The sequence below is a fragment of the Anomalospiza imberbis genome, chromosome 21, assembly GCF_031753505.1.
Source record: "Anomalospiza imberbis isolate Cuckoo-Finch-1a 21T00152 chromosome 21, ASM3175350v1, whole genome shotgun sequence".
Classification (NCBI taxonomy): Eukaryota; Metazoa; Chordata; class Aves; order Passeriformes; family Viduidae; genus Anomalospiza; species Anomalospiza imberbis.
In genome coordinates, this window is record NC_089701.1 from 2,727,863 (window position 1) to 2,739,208 (window position 11,346).

Sequence of the window (11,346 nt, forward strand, 5' to 3'; positions counted from 1 at the left end):
CAGGTGACACTTTGGTATTTTTAATCTCCCCTCTTACCCATTTCCACCTTGTTCTTTCCGAGAATGAGATCAGACTCGAAAGAGCCAACAAGAGTTCTCAACATGGCTGAATCACTGCTCGTCTACTTCTTTAAGAGCTTCCTCTGCTTGATTGTTCAACACTCCACCCTCTTCCTCTACAGCACCGAGACTGCATTTTTTCTTTGTTATTATTTCATGGAAATAACGTTGGGTTAAAGCACATGAGAAAAACCAAACCAGAAGGAAACTTCCGCCCTTTACAATGAGATAACAATGACTGAGCAGTTGAATAACTTGAAGGGCACAGAAACTCGCGGGGCTCACATCACTCCTCTGCCTTCCTGGTTGTCTCCTGAAAGAGGTTTGAGCTAAAATAATCACCTCTTCCCGCTACAGTCCCCTTCAGAATGTTTCTTCCCATGTTTCTGGCCCGCTGCCTGTGGAAGCTGGTGGTGGCAATGGGCACCAGCTCAGGAGCCACTGCCCTGGCTGAACGACAACGCTGCGCTGATTCATAAACAGAGGAAGTACTTTAGCAAACCGACTTTTCCCCCTTTTCAGCACAAACCCAGTGATTAATTTAACTTATTCTCTCCCTCCACCATCTCTTTTGCTTCTCTGAGCAAGAGGAGAACCCAGGCACAGCTCCTCTGGCTTTAATGGTGAGAGGCTGGTGGAGCAGGGCTGGAAGCTCAGCCCTCTTTCAATGCCATCTGCTTTTAACTAGCAGAGCAAGGGAGGTCCTGGGAATAAATGTCACATGGCACAAAGAGCTAAAATCAGCCCGACTCATTTGCAGGGATGCCAGTCAAAACTAGGGTTATCCAACAGTCTAATTAGGAGCTATCACTAGAAGTCAAAAATGACCTCTTGGAAAAATCTTCTCATTTAGTCTGGGAAAATGCCTTAGTCCAAGGCGAGTGCCTTTTCTGGAATGCCAGAGCTCCCCAGCACCACGGAACCTCACGCCAAGTCCCGCAGCAGCCACCAGCTCCAGTCTGGACCTTTTAAAGCTCCAGCTCTGGGACAAAAACACCCAGAACCTTCAGCTGGGGTCTGTGCAAGACCCACAAAACTGCTGCTGCTCTGCCTGTGCTGAAAGACCCGGATAACCCTGCCAGGATGGAAAGCAGCTCCAAAGGAGCCTAATTAGTGTGCTTCTGCCTCAAGCCCTCCAAGCCAATGCTTGGTCCCTCCATTCAATTAAAACCCTGCATGCCCTGCACCACCTGGCAAAGGGACAAGCAAGATAAGGCACCTGGAGCTTTACAAACTATCCCTGTAAAATAACAAAAAGCAGAGAAAGCTCCTGGTCTCGCACCGGCGGTTCCCTTTCCGTAGCAGGGCTGATAACCCGGGGCTGGAGTTATCAGAGTCGGCTCCACGTAACCCAACGAGCTCTGTCCCGGCACAAGCGCCGGGACACTCGTCCTCTGGAGCAGCATCCCCCTCGTACGCTATTTATTTCACTCCACTTTCTAATTGGATTTGTGGGGGCAGCACAAAGGGGCTTTATGGCCAAACTTTGTTAAGTGCCAGGCCGAGCAGAGATGTGGCCAGCAGCCAAAATGGTGCATTTCACGCAGGCGCCAAAGGGCAGTGCCAAGCTTTTCTGCGTCTGGTATCTTGTGCTCTTGGCTCTGCTTTGTTTGAGAAGCTTGGAAGCAAAGCTCCTTGTCAAGAGATATTCAAACAAAGTGAAAAACCAGGATTCTGCAAGTTGCTATCAGGTAACTTGGGAAGTTGCACCTCCTTCAGTCTGGCCGTACCCCCCTCGCCGTGCACGGGACAAGAGCTTTAACACACCCAGAGCACACACCTTGTGCTCCTGCAAAAATAACTCACACACGCTCACGAAGCATCTGCAGCCAACAGAGAAGTGGTTATTCACAGCCAGCAACCAAGAACTTCTTTAAAGTTAACTTTTTCTCTTAAAAAAAAACCAACCCACCCCAAGCCTACTTTGGAGGCTTCTCCAAATAGAGCTCGCACACATCAGATCTAATTAGATTCCATCACCATCTGCACATGAAATGTAAATCAGGAGTTGCAGAGACTTAAGAAAAAAAGGAAAGAATGACCACAAGGAAAAGGAGGGGTGTAAGGTTGGGGAGGGGGTGGAGGGTTGGGCATTCTGGGAAGCCATACATGATTAGTCACACAGCATTAATCTGCCTCCTTTAACAATAGCTGCCGAATTTCGACCGAATCCCAGCTGTCGCTCTTTGAATGAAAGAAAACAAGATTTAGAGCGTCAAGCGTTGGTAAGGGCTTCTGTGCAAAAAAAAGTGGCGTGCATTCATTAGTGCCTCACAAAAGGACCCAGCCTTTGTCCATTAAATTGCTCATGTGCCTGATTGATTTGCTGATTTATTTGCACCAAAGGGTTGGGGGGCTCAGCTTGGAGAAGGGGGCGGGAGGTGCCCGGCTACTGGGCAGAGTAACGGCACCCAGGCGGATTTGCAAAAAAGCAACACACATTGTCAAGGGAAACTGCCATTCAACAGGTTGGGATTGGAAATGCCTTCAGGTTCCTCCGCCGAGGACTTCCTATTTGGAAATTTGGGGTGGGTGGGAACGTCTCCCCGCCTGCTCACAGCTCAGGCCATGTTCAACAGGCAGAGGGGAAATCTGGCCGGAAAACAGAGCCTTGCCCATTCACATTTCTTTTATGGAATAGTTTTAAAAAGGGAGCTGGAGTCTTATTCATTTCTCTTGGTTATTGTTCCCTGGGAGCCTGGAGTGAATCGGCCATCGCTGCGGTGGGTCGGTTGGTCCTTCAAAGAGTCCCAACGCTTTACACATCCGTTTCCCCACAATCAGCTTGGAGAAAGACCCAGTCTGGGTGCCAGGTCCCACCAGGAACGCCAGGCTAGACCACAGCTTGGCACTAGCACTACAGGAGGAGGTGCCCTGCTCCCCTGGCGATGCCTCATCGGCCCATGGACACCACTGGGGCAGCTCCAGCAGCCAGAGCCATGCCATGGAGCATCTCTTGAGTGTTTACTGGAGATGTACAGGTCATGCTAGTGTGCAAGGGACTGAAAGGCAATGCTTCGGGGCCAGGAGGGAGTAGCTGGAAAACAGACAGACAGACAGCCTCCCTCCCCGCCCGACGGTCCAAGGAGCGCCGCGGGCTGGCCCTACCTCCTGCTCCATCAGCAGGGCAGTCTGCATAGGCTAACACCAGCAAAACATGGCCCTTTGCCCATGTTTTTCCACCCAGCCAGGAACAAAGCCCGATCCTGCCAAACTCGCGGTGACTCCTACACAAGCAGGTTATTCTTGCCACTCAAGGAAAGAAAACGCATCTTGCCCTATTAAATCCAGAGCCTTCAAAGCAAAGTCAACATGCATGTCAATAGCTTTGGTCGGGGGAGATGAAAATCCTCTGGCTGTTCCATACTTACTGGCACACCTCCGTCCCGTTGGGAAAAGTTTCACACTTGCCCCCGTTGAGGCAGGATTCGGCAAGCTGCGAGCACCGTAAACCTGCAAACAGAGGGATAGCATTAGCCACAGCTCAGGGCCCTGGTGGCAGCAGGGGGGCTGCATCCCCTGGTGTCACCCGGGCTGGGGACAGGCTCACTGAGACCCCCAGACCCCTGTGCCTGCGCAGTCTGGTGAGGTGGGGTCCAGCACCTGGCAGCCCTCACCCGCAGGGTGATGGACAGGGACTCTGTGGCCCCTGCGCTGAGAGGCTCACCTAAAAATAAACCCAGGGTGGGTTTGAGGGTAGGCTGTGCCTGCTCCTCCAGCAGGAGGACTGACAGAGAGAAACCCCAGATCAGGCCCTTGACTGACAAATGCCATTTGGGAGAAAACATCCAGCCCGGGGCCCATTAGTTACCATGAGCTCGGTAACGAAATGAGTCGCCCGTCATAACTTGCTATGAGTAAAGGTTTCATTGTCTGGCCCTCAGAGCCAAATTCTGCAGAGTTACCACAGCAACTCGCTGAAAGTACCAGAATCGCTTCCGATTTCCACCCCGGCTCGCTCTTCCCCTTCTCTGCCCGCTCGCTCTTCACGGTAACTGGTTCTGCGACACGCGTGTGCAGCCGGGGCAGTTTCACATTGAGCGACTGCAGCTTCCCACCGCCACCGCCACAACCCAGATCCTGCCCTGGACGGGCGCCGAGCCCACGCAGCCCGGGGTCAGCCCGCTGGGGCTCCGTGGTCCACGGCACACGGACTGGGGTGTGCCGGGGACCACTCCAGCGGGGTGCTGGGGACCGCTCCGGCCGGGCACAACTTTCTGCAAACTTCGCCTCCGACGGCTCCCAGCCCTGTTGTGGGAGCAGCACCACTGACCTCGCTCCCCAAAATCCTCTCAGGGCTCTCCGGAGGGGGCTACTAGCTCGGTCCCGGGGCAGGGGGGCACTACGGGGTCCCGACCCCCCGGGATGGGCTGCTCCTCACTCCGTCCCGCACCCCTTGCCGCTTTAGGGGCTCTTTTCCCGTGGCCCGACCCGCTGCCCCCGACCGTCGCGCAGCGCTCTGCGGCGAAGCACCCGACCCGCCCCGGAGGGGGGCCCCGGGGGACCCCGACTTTCAAGAAACAGGAAACCGAGAAAAATTTGCAAAACGGTCAAAAGCTCTCGCAGAACAGCAGCAGGAGCGCGGCCGCCGTGCGCGCCCCTCCGCCGGGCCGAGCCCCGGCTCCCCCCGGCACCGAGCTCCGCTCCCCCCGACGGCAGCGAGCGCCGCTCCCCGCGGCAGCCCCGGGCACCGAGCTCCGGCTCCCGGTGGCCCCGAGCGCCTCCTTCGGGGCACCGAGCCCCGGCCCCGCCGCGCTGTCCCGGCCCCGGCTCCCCCGAGCTCCGGCCACCCCCGCGGGGCTCAGCCCCGCTCTCCCAACACGGTCCCGGTTCTTCCGCCGGCAACGAGCTCCGGTTCTCCCGCAGGAGCCGAGCCCAGTCCCGGCGCATCCCGCGGCACCGAGCCCCGGTTCCCACGAGGACCCAGCGCCCGGACCCCCCCCCCCGAGGGCGCCGCGCTCCGGTCCCGCCGCAGAAGCCGAGTCCCGGTTCCCACGGGAACCTCTCGGCCCGGGACCCCCCGACGGCGCCGGGTTCCGGTGCCCGCCGTGCCCCGCTGGGCTCCGGTGCCCGCCGCTCCCGGCCCCGCTCCCGGCAAACTTCCTGCGGGGCGGCCGGTGCGGGGCCCGCGGCGGCGGCGGCCCTCACCTCGCGTCAGGGCGGGCAGCAGGAGCACCAGGAGGCCGGGCGCCAGGAGCCGCTCCATCCCGCTCTGCTCCCGCCGCTCACAGCCGCATAGATCCGCGGGGCCTCGGCCGAGCCGAGCCGAGCCGGTGCCGGTGCCTGTGCGGGTCCGCGCCGCCCCGCCGGGAGCCCCAAACACAGCGCGCCCGAGCGCAGCAACTCCGAACGCGGCGCCTCCCGCGGCTGCTCAGCCCCGGCGGGCCGGGCCGGGCGGCGGGGGGCGGGACGGGACGGTGCGGGGCGGGCCGGGCGCCACGGGACGGGAGGGGATGGGACGGGACGGGCGAGACGCTCCTCCCTGCCCAGCCCGGGGGGCTGCCGTTGGGAGCCCCCTTCCCGCCACGGAGGGTCCCCGAGTGGGACGCGGGTGCGGCTGCGGGGTCCGCGCAGCCCCTACGGGCAGCCGTGACCCTCTGTGCAGCCACCGCACACCCCCGGTGCGTTCCCCCGCATGCAGGCACGGATGCACCGGGTGCAGCTCCTTCTCTCCGTGCAGCCCCGGTGCAGGGTTCCCCTGCAGTCCCCCAAACCCCGCAGGGCAGGCCCCCATTCCCAGTGCAGCTCCAGCACAGCTCTCACGTGCAGCCACTACAGAGCCCCAGCACAGCTCTGGACACCTGCATGCAGCCCCCACCAGCAGCCCTGCATTTCCCCAGTGCAGCTCCGGACACCCCCAGTTCAGCCCCCACCCCAGTATTGATGCAGCCCTCCGCCATGCACACTCTACATAATCCCAGTGCAGCTCCTCCATGGTCCCAGTGCAGGTCCTGCACAGTTTCCCCAGTGCAGCCCCCCCAGCCCCTGCACAGCCGCTGAGGCCGCAGTAGCCACTGAGCTACCACAGGAGGCCCCAGGACCAGCCCGACTCACGCTGTGTCCGTGCAAGGACCTGGGGCACACAAACCACGGGACACACGGGAATGGGGTGGTTGTACCATCCCCTGGCACTGGGATGGTGGGTCAGGGACTGACCATCCCCTGGTGCTGGGAAGCGCAGTGTGGGGATCCCCCCCGACCCCCACCAGGACTCAGGTGTGCGCAGGTACGTGGAGCCGTTTCCCACCCAGCTCCCCTGCAGGTGCCGGCAGCTGGGTCGGATGTTGTTTGTTTTGTGCTGTGAACTCATGAACTCCCAGGCAGCGCCCCGTGTGCTGCATCCACAAACAAACAAACACTCTGGGAGAAACGGGGAAGTCAAACCCAGGGGCAGCCCCACAAGCCCCACATGTGTGCAGCTTTCCCGTTAGAGCAGCGGTGACAGGGGTTCCCTGTGCCCTCATCCCCAGAGCCCCACTCCTGCCCCAGCTGCCACTGGGCCACAATCAAGCATGGAAAACCAGGGCCTGCAAAAGTGGGGAGCAAAAACTCAGAGTGTGGAGAATTTGGGCTACCAGGTCTTCCAGGGATGTGGGTACTTAAATCCCATTGGACTCTTGTGTCTACCTCAAGAGCTGTTGGAGGGTATTGGATGGTGCTTTTACAGCTCCCAAACATGAGGACATGGAGGGATGGCTGCTGGCCTCTGGCTGAAAGCTTGGGAAAGAGGAAGGGGAAGGAGGGTCCGCAACGGGTTAATGGGAAGGAGGTGACACTGTGGTCATCTGTGTCTCTCATCTCAGGGTACCTCTCCACCAGCCCCCGGGCTCATCCTATCCCATGCCAGCCCTGCTGTTATCCCACTGCTTCCTGTTGTAAACTATTTCCAGAGCAAGTGTGAAACAATTAAACAAACCGAAGGGCAGAGTCTGCTCCCCAGATCAAAGGCGTGAGCCCTGCAGCGGTACCTCGCTCGCTGCCCTGGCTCCCTCCTTCCCTGCTCCTCCTGCCTTCCCCACTCTGGGCTCTAAAGCAGTGCCCTGATCGGGGCTGGGGAACCAGGGCCCTGTGTGGAGCACGGTGCCACTCGGGGGCCAGGTGCCACTGGAAGCTCGAGCCTTGAACAATTCCAGACTGTGGGCGCTGCCTGTTCTATCCTCCCTGCAGACACAAGCAGGGTGACAACTGGGCAGTGGGATCTCACCCCGCCTGTGCCACCACAACTTTGTCACCGTCCTCAGCCTCATCTGAGGCGCGAGGACAAGCTGAGGTTCCTCCACTTGGGCATTCTTAGAGATGGAGACTTTGTGCTCTTTGTCCATCTCCCCCCTTTCCCCCTCTCCATCAGAGCCCCTGGAGCAGGGAGCATCTCAGCTCTACCTGCCTGCAAATACCGGCCGAAGCTTTGCCCGGGCTTGTTCTCCATGTGCAGAAAGCACTGTGCATTCAGCTCAGCTGCGCTCTGGGACTTGATCCCTGAGACTTGGGGAGACCCCCCTGCCCCTCTGGACCATCATGGGCATGCCTGGGGACACGGGGCTGTCAGGGTGCCACCCCTGTGCCATCTGGGGATGGAGAGGTGGTGATGCTGAGGGATGTGCAGGGTGGTGGAGACACTGGATCACCATGTGTCCCAGGCTGCTCCTGGAGGTGCTGGACTGGAAGGACACATGGGAAGCCAGGAGTGAGCCCTGGCCCTGGGTTTCCTCTGTGGCTGGAAGGGTCTGTGTGGTGTCCTCAGCATAAACACAGCCAGACCGGGCGTGCGGCCGCGCAGCCGCGTCGCCTCGTCCCCCGAGCACAGAAGGTCAAATACATCTATTTATTGCCATCACCCTGGGGCTCCGTGACCCCGCAGCTCTGGGGCTCTGCTTGGGGAAAAGGCTCTGCTGGGAGGGAGCTAAAAGGGTCCTCTGCGGTTTCCCATGGAAGTCTGAACACGAGGATGGCTCCTCCAGCCAGGCGCCGCTGCGAGATGTCCCGCTTTAATCTGGTTCCATCCTTCCCCTGGTACTGAGGGATCTGCTGCAAGATCCTCGTGGGGAACCTCCTCAAGTTTCCTTCTCCCAGATGCCTCCTCCAGAGACTCCTACCAGCAAAAGTAAAAAAGGGAGGAAGGCAGAAAGTGCTCAGCATAAATCTTTTTGCAATGAGAGGTGAATAAGACATAAATCCAAAGAAATTTTTTCTTTTGAGTGGTCTTCAGGGGTTAAAAATAATGGGATTTTAGGTCCTTTTAAAAATAGTGTTTGTAAAAGGCTTTAATAGAAACCTTGGCAACTGTCCATGTGATTAGTGATTTAAAAAAACGAAACCTCCACACATGTTTAAAAGTTTTAATAAGTTAAAATTAAATGAGTGAAACTCTGGGAATATTTTTTTGTAACTGCAAGCTAAGAAAATCATGTCCGTTAAGCAAAACTTAATACAAATATAAACAGGTAATGCACATCTGTAAATTATTTTCATGTCTCCAGGGGTTGGAAAAAAACCTAAGTGAGACCAGCATTCTTATATATATTTTGCCTTGACAGCTCAGGAAAAAATTTGCCAAAAACCAGAGTTAGAGCACTGGGCTGGCGTGGGAAAGTTGGTTTAGTGAGAAATTTGCCCGAGGCTATTTAAATAAAAACAGGCGTTTTTCTTTAATGGCAAATGCCTGTTAAATACAACCAACGCGGCTTCCAATCGCCTGAGTAACTTGTGTGCCTATTCCTTCTTGACACTTTCATCTCTTTATCATCACAATCAATATTTTGCTCTTATACCTTTGGTGCAATAAAAATAAGACTGATAAGGCAGACATCAAACTGGATCTCTCCTGCTTTCCCCACCGTGCTTGGCTTGGCATTGCTCTGCTGCCTGGATTTTGGAGCAGCACAGAGGGTTAGCCCTCCTCATGCTGGTACATGCACCCCCACCCTCCCTCATGCTCTGAAAAAACCTAATTTTTAGTAATTAAGTGTGAATCAAAGCAGGTAGAGCATCCTGGAAAGTCTGAGCAGATAAAAATGCCCTGGTCATGGAGTCTGTGAGGTAAAACTATCCCCAAACTTCTCCATAATGGGATTAAGGCATGATTTTCTAGGGCACCAGAGAAAAGAGGCTGGATTTGCAAGAATGGTCTAAATCCTGATTTGTTTTAATTTTATCTTTCTTAAAGAGCAGAGTGGAGGATTGTGCCTGGACAGTCACAGGTTAAATCACACTGACCATGCCATCCACAGTGCTCTGGCAGCATGTGCCCATGGAGGACGACTTTCCTCCTGCCGGTGCAGTGGGATTTGGTCCCATCAGGATGTCCAGGGTTGGGATGGGACAAAGGACAACCAGTCCTTGCTGCCATGGGCAGAGATTGGTGCCATGTGTGTCCCTGCCCTGGCACGGCTGCTGCACCAGGCTTGGCACCCACGGAGTTTTCCTCCTCACGGGCTGCTGAAACTGGTTTTAATTGCAGGGTTGCTCCTGGCCATCATTTCTCAGTGTGTAAAGTGAGCTCAGGAACTCTCAACCAGGGATTAGCGACAGGCGGGAAGACGTCCCCGAGGAGCAGCTTTGCCCGCACCGTTTGTACCTGGGTAAAAGGTGCTGCTGTGGAATTGCGCTATAAAATCTGTGTCATATTTAAAATAAAATGTTTATGGGCTGTGAGGGGAGAGCAGGTGCTGGGCAGGCATTGCTCAGCCTGGCCCTGGCCCCTTGGTCCCTGTGCTGTTCCTATCCACCTCCATAAAACAACCGAAACATTCTCTGTTGTGTAAACAGAGCCTGGTGGGGTTTATGGAGCTGCGAGTGACAATGTGCTTGTCCCCAGGCCCGTCCCAACCCACGTGGGCTGCTGGAAATGCAGTTCTCCTTGTCCTTTGGTGCGTGTCCCTGTTCCCTCCATGCTTGTTCATGCCTTTGCACCCTGGTGCTGCAGACCCTGCATGTCCCCCTCCTGTCCCTCGATTGCTCAGGGTGTCACAGACACCCAGCTCAGGGATGGGGGCAGCTCTGCACCCACCAGCTCTCACCCACAGAGGAGATGCAGGGGGTCACCACAACTCTCTGGAGTGCAGACCCCAGCCCAGCTTTGTCCTGGTCCTGGGGACGTGGGACACGTTTGTATTTCACGTGCATCTTCCTGCAAGGCCACCCGTTCTTTGCCTTCTCTTCCATTCCCCCTTTTCCTGCCGAGGCAGTTTTCATCACCCCAGCAAGTAAATTGCTCACGGAGAGTGTGGAAGGACCAGGATCAAACCTCCTCTGATATCTCCATTAAATAATCGAAAAACCATCGCTCACAGCAGTGAAAACCCAAGTGTGATTCTCTGTGCACAAGCCCGGGCATGAACCTGATACTGGATTTCTGGACCGTGGTGCAATGCCAAGCTCATCCAAGTCACGCTGGCATCCCCGCAGTTTCACCCGGCTCTGTGCTGCTGGGATTTGCCTCTCCCAGGGCACATGCTCAAGAAAAACGTCATGCCGTGCGGACACTCGCCCCGCAGAGGTTTCGGGCAGGTTTTCTGGGAGACATCACTCACAGCGATCTGGGCGTGCCCCTTCTCGCTCTGCTGGCCCGGGGGGCTGGGTTGCAGGGTCCTGGGATGCCACTGATACCGGCAGGGAGTTTCAGGGGCAGTTCAGTGCCAGCTCTGTTCTCACAGCTCTGGGATTTGGGACTCCTGTGCTGAGATGAAGACAGCTGAAATTCTTAAGCGATTACAAAAAGAGAGTAAAAAAGGATTTTCTGCACCCCAGCCTTTGCTGATGCTCCATTCCTGGGCACTCCCACCCACCGCCTCCTCTTTCCTTCCTCATGGAAACGGAAGACTGGGAGATGTTTCTCTTTCCAGCACGGCTGCAAAGCAATCCTTTGCCCCCTGAAACACGCACAGGGAGGACCACACATCCCCTGCACTGATGCAGGGTGTGCTGGGCTATTGCAGTCACAATGAGAGCCCCACGCTGGGGTGGTGGGGGTGCTCCTTTGTCCCCCCCCTGCCACGGCTGGGCACATGTGTGAGGGCTGCTGTCGGGGAACGCTTCCCACCCAGCTCTGACCTTGGTGCCTCCCAGCAAAAACACCTCCTGGAGAGGGGCCAAACACAATAGCCAGTTCCTTCTACTCCCTTCCTTCCCAGGCAGCCACATTATCACAGGGCTCGGCCGCGAATCAAAGCCAGGCACACGAAGACGGGAACCAGGAGAAATTAGCCCAAAGATGCCATTTCCGCTTGGAGGGCAGCGGCTGCAGGGCACCGGAGCTGCCCGTGCTTCACAGGGTGTCCCATCACAGCC

General features: G+C 56.8%; 1 protein-coding gene across 2 annotated transcripts in view; it reads right to left on the reverse strand.

The window, feature by feature from the left end:
- NOTCH1 (notch receptor 1) overlaps positions 1-5,440 on the reverse strand; it is a 41,070-nt gene extending 35,630 nt beyond the window's left edge. For both annotated transcript variants that reach the window (XM_068211088.1, XM_068211087.1), the window contains exons 1-2: positions 5,209-5,440; positions 3,432-3,513 (exon numbers count right to left, since the gene is read on the reverse strand). In XM_068211088.1, the coding sequence (XP_068067189.1) occupies positions 3,432-3,513; positions 5,209-5,266 (140 nt within the window). In that variant the 5' untranslated portion in view covers positions 5,267-5,440. The remainder of the gene's footprint in view (positions 1-3,431; positions 3,514-5,208) is intronic.
- Between the last annotated feature and the right edge of the window lie 5,906 nt (positions 5,441-11,346).